This window comes from Neopelma chrysocephalum, unplaced genomic scaffold (genome assembly GCF_003984885.1).
Source record: "Neopelma chrysocephalum unplaced genomic scaffold, ASM398488v2 Primary Assembly neopelma1_24, whole genome shotgun sequence".
NCBI lineage: Eukaryota > Metazoa > Chordata > Aves > Passeriformes > Pipridae > Neopelma > Neopelma chrysocephalum.
In genome coordinates this window covers 4,843,878-4,865,597 of record NW_020897693.1, presented here as the reverse complement: position 1 = coordinate 4,865,597, position 21,720 = coordinate 4,843,878, and the positions used below count along the sequence as shown (strand labels likewise).

Genomic DNA, 21,720 nt, shown 5'->3' with positions numbered 1-21,720 from the left:
GCCGTAGGCTCGATGTGGCGGGGCGGGCGCGGCTCCACGTCACCATCGGCGGAGCGGCCGCGCCGGGCTCGGCTCAGCTCCGCTCCGGCACTGCCCGGCGCCGCGCTCGGTACGGGCCGCAGGACCCGCCGCAAAGGCCGCCCGGGCACCGAGGGAGCGCCGGGCGCCGCGGGTGCGGTGCGCCCCGCAGGCCCCGAGGCCTCAGGGACCCGCCGGCAGGGCCGCGGGGCGGGTGTGGGGGGGTCTGTGGCGCGGGGGGCTCGCGGTTTGCTCGGGGGAAGGGCGGGCGGTGGCATCGAAGGGAGTTTTGCCTCATAGGTAAAAACCCCCCGCGTTTGAGCTGGGAGTGGGTGCCTGGGACGTGGAGGGAGAAATATCCCCAGGGCGGCTGTGGATGTGTCGGGATTTTTTAGTAAACGTGTTTTTTGCGCTGTGTATTACGGATGTGCATCAGTAAAGCGATGCGTCCGCAGGGTTTTGGTTCACGAGGTGCCCCCATTCCTGAGGCTCCCCAGGGATGTAGGTGGCGAGCAGGTGTGGCTATTTCCTTCTCTTGATAAACTGTAGCTTTCGATTTCCGCTGTAAATTTCGATTTCCCCTCCTTGCCCAGAGAAGCTGTAGATGCCCCATCCCTGGAAGTGTTCATGGCCAGGTTGAATGGGGCTCTGAGCAACCTGGTCTAGTGGGAGGTGTCCCTGCTTGTGGCAGGGGGGTTGGAACGAGTTGATCTTTAAGGTACCCCCCAAACCAAACCATTCTGTGAGTAGTACAGGTGGTCAGAAATTTTGTTGCTGGAGCAGTAGAGCAGCGCCTACATATGTGTCCGTGGGGCCTATCTCTAAGATCAAACTGATTTCAGGTCAAGGAGGAAAACTGGGTGCTGGTTCTCCTTGCCCAGTCTCCCAGTTCTGCATTTTCGGAGAGTTGTTTTTGCTGCTACTTCTCAGAGCCTAAAGTACACTCACTTATCATGCTTCAGAGACATGTTTGACTGTGATTTTTGAAATTTCTGCAGTTGAGATCTTGGCATGAGTAAAAATACCTGGTCTGCTTTCGCAAGGATGTGCTTTGTGGTTTGTATGAGTCGTTCTTGTAGGTAAAGGTGCTGCAGGGCTTTGAGGCAGAAGTTCTGGCTAACAGCATGGAAAAGTAAGCAAAAAAGTTGCTGCTAAGGCAAGAAAACAGTTGCATTTCTACAAATGAGCAGTAGTCACAGAATCAATAAGGTTGGAAAACACCTTCAAGATCAAGTCCAACCTTTCACTAATCACCACCTTGCCAACTACACCATGGCACTAAGTGCCACATCTAGTTTTTTCTTGAATTAGTTGTTTGTGTAGATATTTTTAAACAATAGCCTTGAAGGATCTAATCCTTAAAATAAAGAATTACTAAGAGAAAGAGGCGGGTTTCTTTTAAAAATTTGTATTGCAATTGTTTTCTGGGGTTGTTGCTGTGGTACTGTTTTAGTTTGTTGTTTTGTTGTGTACAAAGAAGCAGCAGCCCAAGTTAGCACAATTTCCTGCTCACTGTTCAGTTTGAGGTTCCCTAGGTGCCCATTTGATGAGAAAAGAGACTTTGGACCTGGCACCAGCTTGTGTAGTGCCTCAAGTGCTCATTCAAACACTGCAGCTCCATGTCCCAACTTCCCTCTCTCCTCAGGGCTATTTGTAGGGAGGTACTTTTAGCCATACCAGGAATGGGTGTTTGTTAATCTGCTGGATTTTGTTTGTTCCTGCTTCAGTAATAACATAGGAGTGGAGAGTTTACAGAGTTTGCACCTCAGAAGTTGTCTGCACAGGTAAAAGAGGTGATGTGGGGTGTGAGCTGATGTCCCCAGACAACAGCTTCTTAAACTGGCCTGTTATTGAAAGCTTTATGTCGTGGAGGTTTGGCCCTGCCATCATGGAACCTCGAGGAAGAGCAATCTGCAGAGAAAGCACAGCCTTGAGTTGAAGAGTTGGGTGCTTCCATCCTTATGTAAATCACAGCCTTTGGTGGGGATCATTTTGTTCAGTTCTGTTGGCGCTGTTATTAGTAATAAAAATTGTATAAAACAAATATGCCTTTACACATTATTTGACTAATGTGTAGTATCGTAATTTAGAGTAAAAAGGCATCTTCCTTGTTTTAATCATTTGTTAAACTCAGTCGGAGACTTCCAGAAAATTAATAAAAGCTAATTTATTTTGACACAATTTCTGAAGAAAGTACAAAATTGCTTATGTAATAAAAAGTAACAGTTTTCTCTGCTGTGCCTGTCGGTGTGGTATCATAGCATTAAACAAGCAAGCTGAAACTTGAGCGTTTTTTAGGTTGATTTGATCCTAGATGTCTGTTATATAAGGAATAAACAAACATGAGAATGAGGATTGATAGAAGAAAAAGGTTGATTTGATCCTAGGTATCTATTATATATGGAAAAAACAAACATGAGGCTGAGGATAAGCTTAATTGGTAATTTTATTACCTGAACTGTCAGCCACACATCAGCTCTGATAGATCTGTAACCTTCTTGTACTTCTTCACCATAAAAATACTTACTTTCCTCATTAATGTCTAGCAGAGACAGTAGAGTTGAGATGCTCTGATGATCCTTGGCAGGCAAAATGCAATCCTGTTCCCTCTCCACCATGCTTTCTTTTTGCCCATCCTTGGTTTCTGCTCTGTTGGATCTTGTGCTCATCTTCAGAGCTTCTTCCATAGGCTGATTCAACTTGCTAATCAAGTCAAGAGAACTGTGTGACTGTATCTTTTTTTTTTTTTTTAATGTTTTAAAGTCTTTTAGCTTGTGTCAGTTCACGTAGAGGGGCACAGGACTGCAGTGAAGGTAGTGGGGATATATAGCCAGGATCAGGGAGTGAGTATATGAGGGAGAAGCTGCTGCGTCCATTGGGCTACAGTCAGGTGCTCGTTCACTTCTGTTACCCCTGACTCTACTTGAAGTATTGGGAGGATTTCTTTCTTTTACTTTTTTATTGTCTTTGGAAAATCTCGTGCTCTTCATCTTTGAGGTGCTAACAGGAATATTTTAGTGTAACAGAAAAGTGAATGTGGCTTTTGAATGTGGCTTCTCAAGAAACCCAGCAGCTCCTTCAAACCATTAAGTCAGTTGTGATAATGTTTTCGTGTTTTTTAATAAAATCTGTTAACTCTGAGATGGCTTTGTTTGCTTGTTTTTAGGTTGTCTGATATTTGTGTCAAAATAATTCTTCCCTTGAGAAAACTCCTGTAACCAACAACCATGACTGCTGCAGAGAACGTGTGTTACACGTTAATCAACGTTCCCATGGATTCAGAACCACCGTCTGAAATCAGCTTAAAAAATGACCTAGGCAAGTATGGACAATGATTGAAGGATACTCCATCTCACCTTAATTATTCTCTCATTGTGCCTTTCCTAGAGTATTGTTTACATTTTATAAACTCAAGTCAATTTGATGTTTATTTTCTGTTGCTTTTTGAAAGGTGTACATTCCTCTGTTTGCTGTGGTTTGAGAAATTTCATGATATTATCTTATGTATGTTGTGTGTGTCCCCCAGTCTGTGCAAAATTTGAATTTTTTTTTTTTTTTTAAATTTTAAGTAATACCAGTTTGGGCAAGGGCAGATTTAAGCACTGTAATAAGCAACAGGTTGTGTTGTCACTTGTTCAGTGCACTGCAGAATGTGCTGGCAGAAACAGCAGTGATAGTGTCTATTATATATATGTATGACAACAGAGCACATTGTAGTGTCCTGGTATAAAAGGCTATTTAAATTTAAGTATTAAAACAGCTTTGGAATTTGTACTCTTTCAATTTCAATATATTGATCCTAGAATTAAGTCCGAACTCCATGCTGATTTTTAAATGTCTCTTGCTTCCTCTTTATCCTATCATAAGAGGGCATGAATTTTATTAGTGTGCTCTGCTGCACTCCTTCAGAGGGGTTTGTGTCTTCTGTTGCTGAAGATTGGTGTTCTTGTTAAACTAACTGTGACATGTCAGCCTTCCTGACTTCATTTCCTCCTCCTCTAGAAAAAGGAGATGTCAAGTTGAAGACTGAGGCCTTGAAGAAAGTAATCATTATGATTCTGAATGGTGAAAAACTGCCTGGGCTTCTGATGACCATCATACGTTTTGTGCTGCCTCTCCAAGATCATACCATCAAAAAACTGCTGCTTGTCTTTTGGGAGATCGTGCCAAAGACCACTCCAGATGGCAGGCTCTTGCAGGAAATGATCCTCGTGTGTGATGCATACAGAAAGGTAGCCCATTGTTTATTTCATTGCTTGTCTGGATCTTTACAGAAAGTGGATCACTTTGTGTTATTTTATCAATATAAAATTGGTTTATACTCAGCATTTCCTTCCTAGAAGTGATGTCTCAGTGCTTCATGGCTGGATAACTGTAGATAAGCAGCATGGCTACTGACAAGGAAATTTTGTGTTCTTTTACTGTTATAACTTAGCAAAAATGTAGTTTCTCTGTCAGTGAATGTCAGAGGTGAGGGTAACGTAATTACTGTCTTCGTAGTATCTTGGGACAAGCTCATGAAGGACACTATTTTTGGAATGTGGTATACCACTTCAATGTGGTATATTTGGGACACTTCTTCATAAAGATAGTAAAGGCCTTCAACTTTGGGAATGGGTTGGAAGCAGATGAGCTAATGCACACTAAAGGTTAGTATCCAGTGTGTTGGAATGCCCACAGGCTGAGCTTTCACACCCATGGTAATTGGGGAAAACACATATAATGCAAAAAAACATACTACGGGCTTTGTAAGTGTTACTGCACAGAAACACCTGTTTTTAAATATTGGTACGTATTTAAAAACACTGGGGCAGCAGTGTTTTAAGAATGTATTTAGTGAGAAGACTGAGGTGTCACTGTGGATGTTGGGAACTTGCACCTTTAGAAAGCTGCGTGGGAGAAGGCTAGCAAGCTAGCAAGTGCATTCATCTGGAGAGTCTGGCATTTCAAATATGTTTCCTGTTGGTTTTAGGATCTTCAGCACCCAAATGAGTTTATCCGAGGCTCCACTCTCCGCTTTCTTTGCAAGCTGAAGGAAGCAGAGCTGCTGGAGCCTCTGATGCCGGCCATCCGTGCCTGCCTGGAGCATCGGCACAGCTACGTGCGCAGGAACGCAGTCCTGGCCATTTACACCATCTACAGGTAAAGGCCAGAAACAGCTGGAAACTGTGGGTGCAGAAGACCAAGGCCAGCTGTAGTGATCTGCATGGTTTTTGAGATCTCAAACATTTATTTATCAATCACTGCTGTGGTCTTTGGGCTTTTTTTGGTTTGTTTGCTTTTTCTCCTCTACCTAATGGACTTCTTTGGAGAAGCAAAAGGTACTGCTGCTGCTTTCTCAAGTACGATAGGGGTCCTTATATTGCAGGTTAATTTGTGTGGGCAAATGCCTTTCTTGATGATCTAAATGTTATTATTTGTAACCATTGTCCACAACCATGAATATGGAAGAATCCTTGTAGGAATATGCGTATATAAATTTATTTGAGCAGGACATTTTTTATGTGCTGCAGTTACATACTAAACATTATTGCAGTTTTTACCTGAACCATGTGGCTGAGTGTTGCTAGCAATGTAATCGTTGATGAGATAATATCTTAGCTGTCATCACAACGAACAATTTTTAAAGCTCCTTGAGTCTGTTTGCTGTTTAAATAGCTGCACAAAAGCTCTGTATCACTGTTTTACTCCTGAGTTTTTGTAAATGTTTGTCTTCAGGATATGCACTTAAGCCTTGGGTTCTACTCCTTACCAGTAGCTCTTTTAATTAGGATTTTTTTTTTTTAAGAAACTTTGAACATCTTATACCTGATGCTCCTGAATTGATCCATGATTTCTTGGTGAATGAGAAAGATGCAAGCTGCAAAAGAAATGCATTTATGATGCTGATTCATGCAGATCAGGTAAGGATACTTGCCCTCAGACTCATTTGGTTTAATAACTTGAAGATGTGCTGGGTAACTAGTCAGGAGTTTGTTGGTAGTATGAACTATTTGTATTCATAAAAAAACCCATGTTTGACAATGTTAATGCTTTTGTGGGATATTTGGTACTGAAAAAGTTAAAGTAGGTCTTCAGTGCTGTCTTCATTTTAAAGGAGAATTACTGTGTTTGGTGAATTACTGGTGCTAAAATCTGTAATTAGTTTTGGCAAGGGAGTATAACCAGACTCAGAAGTGCTCTCTTATCTACTGTTTTATAGCTTTTGTAGCTGCATGAGAAGGAAACGGCGGTTTCTGTTTAGCATTTTGGATTATTTGCTCTACAGGCAATTGCCTCTTGTGCCTGATTACCATTAGTTTTGTCTCTCTTTTGCAATCTACAGACAGAACAGATTAATTTGCTCTTCAGGTTTACAGTGTTTTCCTAAATTGTTTTAATTTCAAGTTGAAGGGTCACATAAATGCTGTTTTGTATTTTGATTTTTAGAATGTGTTTTGATTTAAAATTCAACGGAGTGAGCAAACTCAGTCTAATTTAAAATAATTTATCTTTTATTTCTGTAGGATCGAGCTTTGGATTATTTGAGTACCTGTATTGACCAAGTCCAGACATTTGGTGACATACTGCAGTTGGTTATAGTTGAACTAATTTACAAGGTAAAATGGAAATGTTGTGGCACGTTAGATTATATCAGACTGCTTTTTAGAAGGGATAGAACGCTGCTGGAAAAGGTTTTATAGCTACCTTCTAGTCCATGTCAGGAATATGTCATTGTTTAATACAGCTGAGTAAGATTTGTCTCTTGAAATGATAAAGGCTCAAGTATGCACAGTGTAGAGCAATATGTCTCACCTGATTTGCTGTGATGGGGACTGTGTATTATCAGACTGGTTTCATGGGCATGAGCAGGGCATCTCTTACAGAAGCTGGTAGACGCTGTGCCCTTCCTTTTGATCTGAGATTTTTTTAAGATCTGGTGACAACTGCACTGAGTTGTCAAGAACAGCTTTTGAATAGCTGTAATTAGATTTTACAGCTGTGAATGCCCCAGAAAAGGTTGTCACCTTTTGCTCAATTCTCTCCTTGTTGTAAGATAATGGAGCAGGTAAACTGTAGGATTGCTGTTTCCTTTTTTCTTTATGTGCCAACTGTGCATCCTTCTTCTTGTTGAGGTCTGTCATGCGAATCCATCGGAGAGAGCTCGGTTTATTCGCTGCATCTACAACTTGCTGCAGTCATCGAGCCCTGCAGTGAAGTATGAAGCTGCAGGTACTCTAGTTACACTCTCCAGTGCACCAACAGCAATCAAGGTATGGAAGTGATGTTTTCAGATGTTCCCTAGCTTTTAATGCACTGAAATGGGTGCTGTGTGCTGCATGTAGCTTGAAAAAGCAAAGGCTTTAGTAACACTTCACACGTGAAAGTCTCTCTTATAATATCTCTTAGAATTGGTCACAGAAAGACTGCTTTGCAGACCTGGAGCTAGGAGACTTCGTGTCACTTTGGTAGGGGACAAGCATGAATACAGTGCAGACTTGTACAAGGGTTGGTACCAACCTGCAACCCTCTTGGCATAGTTAGCAAAGCAAACTAAAGCTGAAGATTTTCAGAGATTGAATTACTTTCTTTAGTCTTTATTCCTGTTTTCAGACCGGGGGGAAGCATGAAACAGTGAAGATTGGTGTTGATTTCTAATTGATCTGGGGTTCCTAGATTCATATTTGTACGGCTCATTATTTAAGAGCACTCAGAAGTTTTGAACTTGTATGGAAATTTCAAAAACAGAATATGCAAGTCTAGATTCAGAGTAAAAGCATTGTAAATAGTAGTTTCAAAAGGTCAGGGGGAGTATGAATTCCAACATTATTGCTCTGGTATACTCATTTTTGTTGAGTAGACATACTGTATGTAGAAGCTGTCATTAAAACCAAATCTAGATAGGTTAACACTGCCAACTGTTTTAAGTTAGTTTTCATGCCCTGTTGTGTACTTCACAGCTGACCCAAAGTATGTCAGGTAATCTATCTTGTTATGTCTTTCTTTGAAATTGAAATCAAGTCTGTGTGTTGTAAGCTGATGCAGTTGTGAGCCTTCCAGTGTGATTTTTGTAATGTAGTGAAATCCATTTATAATGGACCAGAAAATTTTGAAGTCTGTTCTCAGGTTCATTTCTGTGCCAAATCAGAGTAGCTACTTTAAAAGTAATATAAAAGGACTATTTTCCGGAATTTCTCTCAGAAATTTGCTGGTTTCTTCTCTTCATTAATTAAAAAATTATTTTGATCCTTTTAATTTTAGGCAGCTGCCCAGTGCTACATAGATTTGATTATTAAAGAAAGTGATAATAATGTGAAACTGATTGTCTTGGATCGGTTGATTGAATTAAAGGAGCATCCCTCCCATGAACGAGTATTACAGGTATGTGAGCTGTCTTTTCCTGCAAGCTTTAGGAAAGAAAAGCCTTCAATAACAAAGCTTTCAGGTTTTGTGATGTATGGAGAAATGTAAACTTCTGAAGTTTACATTTTCTGTTGGAATGTTTTTGGTAAAAACATATTGGATGGACTTGTATGTTTATGATTTCCTGCTTTTATTGTCTGTATAAGAATTATCAATAGCAAATGCTGTCCTGATCTTAAGGTTTAATGATGTAGCTTGCACGGTAGACTTCTATGAAAATGTAGAATGTATTAAATAAACACTGTGAAGGTCCTAATGCCTGCGATATGTTGCTTGCTTGTCAGCAGATTATATATTATGCGTCCAGAAAGGCTTTGAAAATCATTGAGGACTGAAAATTAGAATTGCACGAAAAGGAAGTAAATTAAAACAGCAAATTACTTACAATTTTGTTATTGTTTCAGGATCTAGTTATGGACATCCTCAGAGTGCTGAGTACCCCAGATCTAGAAGTACGCAAAAAAACCCTCCAACTGGCTCTGGATCTTGTGTCTTCAAGAAATGTGGAGGAGGTAAAATATATGTATTTTTGATTCATTACACTTTTTTTTTCTTTTGAAAAGTATGTCACTTTTTTCAATTTTATTTGATCTTTTCTGCAGCTTGTGATTGTTCTGAAGAAGGAAGTGATTAAAACTAATAATGTGACAGAGCACGAAGATACAGACAAGTACAGACAGCTACTTGTTCGGACACTGCATTCCTGTAGCGTTCGGTTCCCAGACATGGCTGCAAATGTTATCCCAGTGGTATGCAAATGTTTAATTATATTGTCATTAAATAGGTTCTAGCTGTACCCAAAACCTAGAGAATAGCTGAAGTGTTCCTCATAGTGGCCTCACAGGAAGCAATATTATTTTTAATCCCTAAAGAAATACAGGACTTTTGATGCTGTTAACATTTGTCTTCTGAGACTTTACTTTTAAATGCTTTTGCAGAACATGAGCTGAAGAGGACCTTTACTTAAAATGCAATAGTTTGTATCATTAGAAAGCCAATTTGGGATTATGATGATTGGTAATTGTTTGGAATGTCTTTAAGGTTGTTTGACTTCAATTTTGTTTAATGGAAGATACATATGCAGTTTTATTTTTCTGAATACAGAAGGAAAATATTATTGTACAAACTTATCTGTGCTGCTGTTTGTGCTCATGTTCACTCTTCTGTGCTAGCTGATGGAGTTCCTCAGTGATAATAATGAAGCAGCAGCTGCTGATGTCTTGGAGTTTGTGCGGGAAGCAATCCAGAGATTTGATAACCTCAGACCTCTTATTGTTGAGAAGATGCTTGAAGTCTTTCATTCAATTAAATCTGTCAAGTGAGTCCAAAATACAGTATCAAACCAACATTGGAGCACCTTGTGTCTCACTCTCATTGAATGTATATTGCCTTTAAATATGTAACAAAATTCTTGCAAACCCCACACTGAAGCTGAGATATTTTGGGAGTAGATGATTTCTAGGTACAGCCTACCTGTACAAAAGAAATTAAGTGCTTTTTGCATTGAATGAAGAAAATAAATTCTGTATGCAACTGGTAGTTGTATTTCCACTTGCTAGGAGATAGTGTTGTTGATGAAGGCCAACCATTAAGTGATATATTTGTTAAAACAGAGTTAGTAAGGCATTCGCTCTTGTAGGCAACTGGAAACGCTTAGGCTAGATTTATTAGAAAACCCAATCTAACATAGACCAGGCTTTACAGCTACAAAGCTTCTTTAGCACCTTTCAGGGCTCTAAAAACTTTCTTTTCTGGTGGATCTGTAATGCTTAGGTCAAATGAGAACTTCTCTGTATGAAGACAGCACTCTGTCATTCTTGTAATACATAGAAAACTCTGAATCTTATCTCCATCGTCATCTCATTAGTGGGGAAAAAAAAATCTCTGAAGCTTTGCTATTCTTTTCTTAATCTTCATTCATCTTGTTGTTTTTGTTTTTCTCCTTTAAAATGGAGAAATTAGTTTGTCTTAGTTAAGTGGAGAATTTACAGCTTACTTTAGTCACATACAGTAGAGTTATTTCACCATGATCACAATGAAATTTAATTTTGTGTATGTCAGGATTAACACAGATAGAAATAAATTTGTACCAGAGAATATATCTATTTTGATGTACCTGTTCATAAGCTTACTAAAACTGAAAGGGTAATTGTTTTTGATCAAACCTGCTTTTTGTCACTTGTGTCCTTTTGGATTTGTCAAGACTGACCTTTACCACCGAACATAAATCACTTCTCTTGATGCTAGTTTGAATTTATGATGAAAACATGGCTTAAGTTACTGTTCTTGTCTTAGGATTTATCGAGGAGCGTTATGGATCCTTGGAGAATATTGCAGCACAAAGGAAGACATACAAAGTGTAATGACAGAAGTGCGCAGATCACTTGGAGAGGTGTGTGTGCTTTGGGGTTTTTTTGTGTTTACTAGCTCTTTGTGGTTTTTCTTGACGTTATGCTGTGGGTTTTCTAGGAAAAAGATATTTTTAACAGTGTTCTGAGGACTTGAGGTGTGTTGATGGCACTGCACAGGAAATCTTAAGTAAAAAGAAGTTAGGGTTTTGCATTCATGATCAGTTTTCTTTCAAGTCTCATAGTTCAGCTGAGAATAAGGGATATCTTTTAAGAGGGGAGATGAGAAATTCCTTATTTCAGAAAATTAAGATTGCTTTAAGGTATAATTTAATTATATTCAGTGACAAAGAAAGAGTGCTTTAAGTGGGTTGTTCTGAGAGGGATTTAAGACAATCTGTGCAATTTGAGCTTTATTGCATGAGTAGGAAGCTTCTGTATGTATTTCAACATCGGCTTATCTCCTCAAATTCTCACAAAACTGTTGCATTTTAGCTGACTTTTTGCTTATAAGAACTTCAATAATGCAGATAATCTTTATTAAAACCTTCTGCAGAACAAAAATACATCTTTTATTTTAATTCTAACAATTGTTTCCTGCTCATTTCTAGATCCCAATAGTAGAATCTGAAATCAAGAAAGAAGCTGGGGAGCTAAAACCTGAAGAAGAGGTGTCTGTAGGTCCAGCCCAAAAGTTGGTCACAGAGATGGGCACTTATGCAACACAGAGTGCTCTCAGTAGTTCACGACCTGCCAAAAAGGAAGAAGACAGGTATTTAAGACTTCATACTAGGCCAGGAGTGACTTGGTTGGTTTTGTGGGGTTTTTTTTCTATTTCAGTGGTATTTTCTCTCAGACAAAGTTCAGTGGTTGAGGGAATTTCCTGTATTAAGGTGTTATCCCAGGTAGATGGTAGCTGATAGGATGTTGCCTGATTGTTTAGGATTTGTAGTCAAAGCTTACTGTATCGAAAAGCACTATTAATTATGATATCTGAAATTCTAATTATTTTTTTATGTGTGAAGTTCTTTCACAGTTTTAGTTGGATACAGAGATGTTGTCTTTAGATTAAAACATTTTCTTCTGTTGATATCACCATGCAGTACTTAATATTTGCTATAGTTTATTTTGTTGGTAGGTAGAACAATTGTTATATTTCCTTAGTTACTGCAGATGGGCTACTTCATCTTGACTAGTCATTATCATCTCAGTGCTACAATAAAATTATTATACATTACACCTCTCACTCCTTAGTCAGTGTGGAAATGACTATGTGACTTGTGAATGTATCTGGAAAAAAGTACTTTGAGAGGGAAAAAACCCAACCTTCTGGGATGTTTCAAGCTTGTTTAGCTTGTACGGTGTAAATGTTAAGGTATCAAGAGAAGTATGCTGAAGGGTGTCATCCAAAACTAGTTTTCTGATGATGATTTGTCTTTGCAGACCTCCATTACGAGGATTCCTGCTCGATGGTGATTTCTTTGTTGCAGCTTCCCTTGCTACAACTTTAACCAAGATCGCTTTAAGATATGTGTCACTAGTTCAGGAAAAGAAGAAACAAAATGTAAGTCATCTCTTGTGTTTTCGCTGTACATGCAAGGAAGAGCTGGTTGTTGCCTCTTTTCTTTTAAACAGATGCAAAATGGGTTAAGTCCAAAGTGAAGTGCCAGTTATGTGATTGGATAATAATGATAATTTAGGTCACAAACAGGACATACTGTTCTCCAGTCACTCTATCTAGACAGTCTCTAAATCATGCTGCTTGGTTTCTAGATAACAAGTACTAAAAAAATAAGTAATTCTGCTCAGAGTTTTTATGATTTGATTAATGTGCACCTTTTTGTAAATAAATCAGAAATAAACATTTCTGTAAAGCTATGGAAAATGCAATAACCTTCTTCCATTCTCTTTACTTTGTCCTCCTTCTCAGTCCTTTAATGCTGAAGCTATGCTGCTGATGGCCACTATTCTCCATTTGGGAAAGTCTTCTCTTCCCAAGAAGCCAATTACAGATGATGATGTGGATCGTATTTCCTTGTGTCTGAAAGTTTTGTCAGAATGTTCTCCTCTCATGAATGACATTTTCAACAAAGAATGCAGACAGTCCCTCTCTCATATGCTGTCAGCCAAGCTAGAAGAGGAGAAACTTTCCCAGAAGGTGAGCTATTATAAGTGTGTAACCAGAAACACTTGTAGTCTTTGATGGATGTTCACATCCAAGCTGGTCCAAGAAATGTCACCATTTGACTCTGTGTAAGTCAGCCATTATTCAACTGTGTTTCTGTGCTAAGGGGTGGAATTCACTGGGAATTCTTGAATTATTCTCTTCCTGCAGAAAGAATCGGAGAAGAGGAATGTGACGGTTCAGCCAGATGATCCCATTTCCTTCATGCAGCTCACTGCTAAAAATGAAATGAGCTCGAAAGAAGACCAGTTTCAGCTCAGCCTTCTTGCAGCAATGGGAAACACACAGAGGAAAGAGGCTGCTGATCCTCTTGCTTCCAAACTTAATAAGGTAATGTGAAATTAGTGTTTTAATTATATACAGGTTGCGCTGCTTATGCACAGGATCAGCTTTGGGAATCTTAGGCTTGAACTAAAGAACTGACAGTGCTGGCTGATTGGAAAGACACAGGTATTTCCTGGTTGGGATTAAGACACGGAGTAAAGTACTTGTGCTTGTAGCTGTTACCTTCTTCACGTGGGGAGGGGAAGAATAAGGAGGAAACTTGGAGAGTGCTGAGCTGGTGGAATGTGGAGAAGAAATTGAAATAGTTTGCTGGTTTGAAGAGCCCAGTAAGGTTCACAGGGAAGAGATAAGGACATCAGTAGAGATTAAGAACCCCTTTCTTTCTTTCTTTGGCTGCTATATCCTATTGCCAAGTGCAGTGCATCCTTATCTTTATACCTTTTTTTTGCTCCTGATTGCTAGGACCTACAGAGAAGGTCCAAAGAGAAGAAATCTCTTCATTCTTTCATCAGTTAAAAAATCAAGCTTTTAAAGACTGGTTGAATTGTTTTTAAATTTAAAGCTACCTTTTAATTTTAAGTCAGCATTTCTTTGTCCTGCTGATCTTCTTAAGAATAAATGGCCTTACAGTTCATATTTTAGCAACCTAGCAATTCAGAATACATTTCATCTAGAAAGGTTTTACAGTTGTCATCTCTATACAAAAGGATATGTGAAGGAAGGATGCAGTTAGTATTCATTTTTATTAAAAATATGGACAATCACTGTGTATTTAGCTGTAAATTAATGAAATCTGTTTGTTTTGGAAGACTTATGCAGGAACTCTAGATTTCCTAAACATCACAACTTCTTTAAATACTGCTTTCTAGGCAAAATTTGTGGTGATTTTTTGAGGTGTTTTTCCCATTTTTCTTTTGCTTTCCTGTTTTTCTTACTACTGAGTAAATTCTGTAAAATTAAAAGCCCTTTGCACACCTGCTTGTTTTGAAGGCTCATATTAAAGAATAATGGATTTAACTGTACTTCATTCTTATTTTTTTGTGATTGCTTGACACGATTCTGTGTTTAAAACTGTTCCATGACATTAAACACCCTAACCTCTGTCACAGGTTACTCAGCTGACAGGTTTCTCGGACCCTGTGTATGCAGAAGCGTATGTCCACGTCAACCAGTATGACATTGTGCTGGATGTGCTCGTTGTCAACCAGACCAGTGACACTCTGCAGAACTGCACCCTGGAGCTGGCCACGCTGGGTAAGGAGAACTGGTGGAAACAAAGCAACCGTGAGGTGCTGGGCGTTGGCATCCGGTTGTGAGGAGTTTCTGAGACATTTCGAAATACTTACACATTTATGCCAGTTTCCATTTTGGAAGGATGTTTTTGAATGACTTTCAAATGTATTTTTTTTATATATTTGGTGGAAGACTTTTATGTACTGGCACTGACAATACCATCTGATGATACAAACTGTAGTCAGATTTTTTTAATCTTTTCATGGCTTTTTCACTAAGGAAATAGCATTACATTTTCACTTCTCCTTTTTTCCTGAAATATGGACAGGTTTTTTGATATACTTATTCCCCATTGTGCTGTTCTTATAGACATCAAAAATAAATTTCCAAAAAAGGACAAAATCTCAAGTTGTATGGGGCATGTGTCAGGCAGAGAAAGCCATCTGCCCTAGGGGGTTTTTACACTCAGCCTCAGGTACTTAAATACTGCGTTTACTCAGCTGAAACCATTCCCTGCACCAGCAGCTGTACCAGAGTCTTCCTTTAACAAGACTGAAGCTTCATTGACTTCTTTTAGAGGAGCGACTAGAGCTCCTCTAAAGAACAGTGACCCTTTTATTATTAGTTGTCCTCTACTTTGGCAGTCAGGAGTTGAAATATGTTTACAATACACCAGGAGAACACATTACATACTTTAAATTATTGTAAATATGACTGGAGGGGCATAACCTTTCTCCTGAACTTCTAAATCATTTCATCAGACTAATGATGGAAATTATTAAAATGAATGTATCACTTAATATTTTTCTATTTGTCAGCTCAGTTAAGTGGAATTCTGTATTTCCCAGGTGATGTCTTCAGATGTGGTGCAAGAGCTGACTTGGTACATCACTCCTGTGTGTAGAGCTCGTGCTGTTCATGCTGTGTTCTCAAGTGGCAGTTTAGTGGAGCTAAGGAGTCTTTCACAATTGCTTGCTAGAGGATTAGTAAAAATACAACCCTTAGTGCTTCCTTGGAGCACTTATATTCAGAGTCAAGGTGATACTTTGACCTGTTTATAAATAGCTTGGTGCATGTAATACTGGACATTGAACTTTGGTTTTGAGGCACTTGACTATAGGATTAGGTCTTATGATGATGTCAGTGATTAAAACACAAGGTAGAATTAACCATTTCCTTGTTAAAAAATAATACTATACTCAATCCAAAGCCTACTTAAGCCAGTATTTGCATTTGTTTTCAGTGGGGTTTGGGTGAACACAATAATATTTTAACCAAAATTTTGTATGTAATGTAAATTACTTTGTCTTACAGTTAGCAAACTGTAAAAAATCCACATGAATTCCAAATTAACTAATATCTTTATGGTGGTGTTTGGTGCAGCTCTGTAGATACAAAAATTGATTGACAAGAAAATAAGATGTTATTCCAAAATCTAAGGTCGTTGTGTACTGCTAATGTTCCCTGATGCCCGTCTCCCAATTTCTTTACACAGGTGACTTGAAACTTGTGGAAAAACCATCTCCTCTGACACTGGCTCCACATGATTTTGCCAACATTAAAGCTAACGTCAAAGTCGCTTCAACAGAAAATGGAATCATTTTTGGTAATGTTGGTAAGTAAAAGTTCAGTATGCAAAATTAACATTAATATGAAACATTTCTTAACTACTTAATGAGCCCAAAAATAATTAAAGCTTTATATACTGGGAGAGGAAATTAAATGGTCTACAATGCATGAATATTTTGTGGTGATTTAAAAAAAAATCCATATTGGTTTTACTTAAAATCATGGTAGAACATGCTGCCTTTAGAATGATTGTCAGCGTGATACTTGAACCCAAGCCTCTGAGTTTGGAACGAGCTGGGCAGCCCTGCCTGAAAGACAACACATTTAACTCAGAGTTCTGTGGCAACTGGGTAAAGCTCTTGAAGAGGACAGAGGTCAGCCATGAGAATGAGCAAGGGTTGAGTGTTGTTAATTGACAGGTGGTAACTCACCACCTTTATTAAGTGCAAATTTACTTTTTTAAACATTAAGGTGGTTTGTGTTTTATATTGCAGTGTATGATGTCTCTGGAGCAGCCAGCGACAGAAACTGTGTGGTTCTCAGTGATATCCACATTGACATCATGGATTACATCCAGCCTGCCTCTTGCACGGATGCAGAGTTCAGACAGATGTGGGCAGAGTTTGAGTGGGAAAACAAAGTTAGTTTTATTTTTTGTATGTTATTCGGGGTTTGTTTGTTGATGTGGTATAATTCTGTTCTACACCAACTCATTAAATCAGCACTATCTATTGTCGTATAAACCTTATTCAACATCCACATTGGATGTTTGCCTCAAGTAGCTCTTTCTCTTACTGTTATCTTATCAGTTTCACAAGCTTAGCAATGCAATAACTAGGGTTTTTTTCTTGCAAAAGTGGTATTTGCATTGAGCTTTATCTCCTGTATGGAAGGTGTCCAAACTGATTGGGGATAGCTGTGTATTTTGGCTCAAAGGTGAGATGGCAGCAAGTATAAGTTTATGCTGAGGCTGCAGAATGACTCATACTGCTCAGCCTCTCCAGTTCTGAATTGCATTGTGTTTTGGGTCACAGGGGACCTTTTAAAGGTCATTTAGTGCAGCCTCCCTGCCATGGATAGGGGCATCTTCCTTTCACTCTATCACTTTGCAGTACAACTGTAGCATAGAGTTATGGATGCTGTGCAAGACCAACAAGATGGTGGGTACACTTTATATTAACTGAGGGTGCCCAAACAGCTAACTACAGACCTCTTAAAAAAGGGTTTGAGGGACATAATCTCATACAACAGAGCAATATGATTTAAGAATAGAGTAGAAACATTAAAACAGAATGGAAGATGTTTTACGTGAACTGTACCTTGTTTGGTACATATATTGATGTGTGTTCCCTTCAGACTAGATTTAAATGTCTCAGGGGGAACTTGTGCACAATAAATTTTAAGACATGGAATGTGAAATTTATAAACTACTGTTAAGAGTTGTGTTAAAAAGAAGTTTATCCCAGACCAGACCAACAATAATCAATATGAGGAAGCCAAGGCAGCTTTGTTGCTAGGAGGGAAAGATAAAAGTAGTTTTTATCATTAGTTAAAAGCAACCTTTGGACTAGATACCTCTTTTTTTGTGTTTTGGCAATGTGCACACTGTATTCAGCCAAGAAGTCCACTATTTGCTCTGGAGAGTCTACATGTTTGGCACAATATCATATTCACCCAATATATTTTGGAAACCATGGTAATAGCGTGAAATTCTCCATCTCTAACAACTGGATGGCAGGAGGGGAAGACTTCTTATGATACCACCACATAATGGGGAGTGCAGCCAGCTTACTGAGTGTGCAGTTCCTCAAGGGAAAATGCAGTGGTAATCTCATTTATACAGCCCCAAAGGAGAGATGGTTTCAGAAATGCCTGAGGTGCTAATTAAAGTAATTGCCTTTTTTTTTTCCTTCTTCAAGGTAACAGTGAATACAAATATTGTTGACCTAAATGAGTACTTACAGCACATACTGAAGTCAACCAATATGAAATGCCTGACTCCAGAGAAGGTGAGCTATTTCTTGGAGACTTCTAGACACTCTTTTTAGTTTGTGTGCTTTACCATTTAATTTGTTCAGCATTTGTTATTAATATTATTAGAAATGCTTGCTTACAAAATGAAATGGAACGTATACTGCAAAGTTTTTAAATGAGTGATCTGAAATTACTAAAACCAAATTAAGTTACCAGAATTCTGTGTTGCTTAATCACTTTAGCGGTTAGAAAGTCAGAATGTCCGTTTTAATTCGTGGTAGCCAAGCTGTAGTATAGACTTAATGGCACCATCTGTTTTTATAAAGGTTTTTTTTCAGTAGCTCCAAGTTTCTTCCTCCTCTGCCAAAATTTACCTTTCTTTTGCAAGTTTAGCCTTTTTGTTGTAAAGCAAAATAAATATATACAATATTTGCTATTAAGGTATAACGTGTATAATAGCTATTAGCTAATACATGTATAGCAACCAGACAAGATCCATTGTTACTATTTAGCTTCTTCACCACGTTGCTGTTAGTTAAATCCAACCATTAAATGCCATCTTACCTTGTTTTCAGGAATACTGTAGGTTGCATGTTTTCCAATATTAATTCTAGAAAAAGGCCACCACTCTTTCCCAGTGCACGATTCCCACATTTTACAAAATCTTGCGCATGAAAAAAGAAATTTAAACGTTACATACTGATGTGTTAGCCTAGCTAACCTAGGGCGAACCAAAATGTGTTTAAAGGATTTTGGTCTTTCTAAAGAGTTCAAATGTGCTTCCCACAGGCACTTTCTGGTTATTGTGGCTTTATGGCGGCCAATCTTTACGCCCGTTCCATCTTTGGAGAAGACGCCCTTGCGAACGTCAGCATTGAGAAGCCGATTCATCTCGGGCCAGAGGCGCCTGTCACTGGTCACATACGAATCCGGGCAAAGAGTCAGGTAAAATGGCTTATGTCTCCTTGTGACTTCTATGAAAATGTATCAAGCACTCTGAAAAATTGTTGTACATTAGTTTTTAGTGCTAGATAAATGGGATTTTTTTGGGGAGAAAGGTGAATATAGGAACTTCATACTTAGTTTTAAAACTCTCTTTTACAGATTTTGCGAGGAAATAAAATGTAATTAGTTGTCCTCATACCCTAAACCCATGTTGTAGATCTTTTCTCCTAGTGTGTTACCATAAAATAGGCCTTTGGGCCAAGATTTCCTTATTTTAGCTATAGCACTGCGAATAGGATGTTATATTTTATTTGATTTTAAATAAAGAGCAAATATTCCCCAGGGTTCCATGACCTTTTTCCTACTAAATTGCACATTTTAGTGTCACACAACAAGGAAATTTTATGCATATAATTGCTGGTCACTGGAGTTTTTTTAAAAAAACAGCAAAACAAAACCCAGAGTCTTGTAGTAGGAGTATTTTCTGTAGGTATATCTATGAGTCTGCTTTAGATTTTAGAACTTTTGCCTCCTTACTAAAAATAAAGTATGGGTTTTGGAATAAATACAGTAAAAAACAGTGTAAAATAGAAGTATTTTAAACAGGGTACAATAAAAGATTACCAGTGAGTTTTCACATTTAGAGAAATCATTTACTTTGTGTGATGTCAGTGTAAAGATTTTGAACTGTTTTAAATTCATGTTTCTAATATGCTTACAGTGCCATTGTTACATAAGACTGCATTCAGTTACATATACCGGCATGGTTTCACCTGGAAATCATTCTGCTATTGAATACGTGGATTTATTCATGCAGTTTCTTATGAGATTTCTTTAGTTTCTATGCAATATTAATGTGGTTCTGTGATTAAATTATTTCTCATAGCTTTAGTGCATTGAGTGCTAGTACCAGGTCTGAGACTTTCAACAGCTGAATTTCAGGAACTGGACTGGCAGTTGTAATTTCTCCCCTGGCAGTCTACTTTCAACTGGTGGGAGGTCAAAAGGCTTCAATTTTTAATTCTTCTGATAACACATGTAACATTTGCCAACTCATTTAGGTTTCGTTGTTTCAATAATACATGTAGATCTAACCTTTACCTGGTGTTAAGGAAATGTGCAGTATGATGTGTACAAATAAGTGAACAGCTAGAAATTTCCATGACTTCACAGATTTCTATATATGGAACTTCCATTTTAATATAGATAAGATAAAGTCATTTGGAAGTGAAGTATCTGTGCCATAATTGTCTTCTTTCTTTTCCTTACAGGGAATGGCCCTGAGTCTTGGAGATAAGATCAATCTGTCTCAGAAGAAAACAAGTTTATAAATTTTACCTAACGCCTTTTCAGGTCTTTTACAATTTAACCTTAGGTATGTGGCTTTTGGGATCCAGAACATCTTGTATTCTTCAGTGTTCTGTAATTGTAGAAGCCAAGCTTTTGAGCTAAAAGCATTCCAGCAGATAATTTATAGGTTCTCCATGATTGATATTGAGCAAAACTTTAAATCTCCAGGGTTTTTTTCTTTGTCCTGGAAGTCATGTTTTCTTTGTCTCTAATATATACTGATGCTCACAGTACAATAAACAAATTATGCCAGTTACTGTTTTGTCTGTAAATTATAAGCTCTATATTATCTAATCAGTACTGAATATTTGGCTAGGACTATTTTGCTAAGAAAGTGGGAGTCTGTAATAGCTTAAGTGTTTGCAATAATGACTTAGGCCTGAATTGTGTGAATGTGTGATCATGGCTCTTAAAATACTCTGGTATACCTAGGAGAATATATATTTGCCATTTAAGTCAAAGTCTGTGTGTTCTAGAAGGTTGGTTTAGTAATGTAATAGCTTGGCACAGACAAGTTTGTAGTATCAGAAAGGAGGTTGTCAAAATTTAGCTCTTTCTGGCAACTTTCTGAACTGCTTTTCTAACAGTGTTATCACAAGTAACATAACATTGCTGGTGGTGTTCTTATTTTTCAGTTAATGTGGAAAAGACAGCGAAGTGCGGTGTTAAAGCTGTTGCAGCATAAGCAGTATTTCAGTGAATGCAGCCATTAACCACATATGTGAGCTCAGGAAGGAAGGATTCAGACTGATTATGGTCTTGCAGTGAATTGAACTAAATTGAAAAATTGCAGAAAAGGAGGAATTGTAAGTGAAGGTCAGGTCAGGATGTGGAAGTTGGTTAACACCATTTGGTTCTAAATATTATGCAAATTAGCAGTAGATTAAAACATATAACCATTAGATTGAAAATATTGTTAGCTGAATCTCTTAAGCATCAATTCTGAATTTGTTAAATTGCTGGAAGCAATTACTTCTACAGAAGAATCTCCAGAGCCAGCAGTATTCTTCCAGTTGGCACAAAGTCTGCTGCTAAAGTTCAGCAGCTGTGACCTGCTCCATTAGGACAGAAGAGAATCGAATTAGTATCCTAAAACATTTAAGGCCTTGGTGATGAAAATACCTATTTTTCACTCTGAATAAGCACAGGAAGGAGCACACATATTAATTCTGAAATGAAAGAGTCTGGGCTGCTGTATTTTATGTGGCTAAAGGATGGCCCTAGAAGTGCAATGCAAAACCTGAGACATTCATCTAAAAATTTAATTACTTGTTCTTCCTGTGACTACTTTTTGCTGGCTACCTTAGGTCTGTTTTTATAAGCATTAGGTTCACTTTTCATTCCAATTCTGTTCTGAAGCTTAGGTGTTAGAAAAAAGTAGTTTGCCCACAGTAAAAAATGGGGCAGATC

General features: G+C 38.3%; 1 protein-coding gene across 1 annotated transcript; it reads left to right on the top strand.

Annotated features, from left to right (window-relative positions):
• On the top strand, positions 1–20,566 carry COPB1 (coatomer protein complex subunit beta 1). Its single transcript, XM_027700864.1, has 22 exons — positions 1–109; positions 3,185–3,336; positions 4,021–4,250; positions 4,991–5,160; positions 5,807–5,921; positions 6,525–6,617; positions 7,134–7,271; positions 8,260–8,379; positions 8,826–8,933; positions 9,024–9,170; positions 9,594–9,739; positions 10,717–10,813; positions 11,381–11,541; positions 12,213–12,333; positions 12,700–12,927; positions 13,105–13,284; positions 14,349–14,493; positions 15,968–16,087; positions 16,536–16,681; positions 17,961–18,050; positions 18,805–18,960; positions 20,232–20,566. The coding sequence occupies exons 2-22, from the start codon at positions 3,246–3,248 to the stop codon at positions 20,289–20,291; spliced, it is 2,862 nt and encodes a 953-aa protein (XP_027556665.1). The 5' UTR covers positions 1–109; positions 3,185–3,245; the 3' UTR covers positions 20,292–20,566.
• Positions 20,567–21,720: the final 1,154 nt, after the last annotated feature.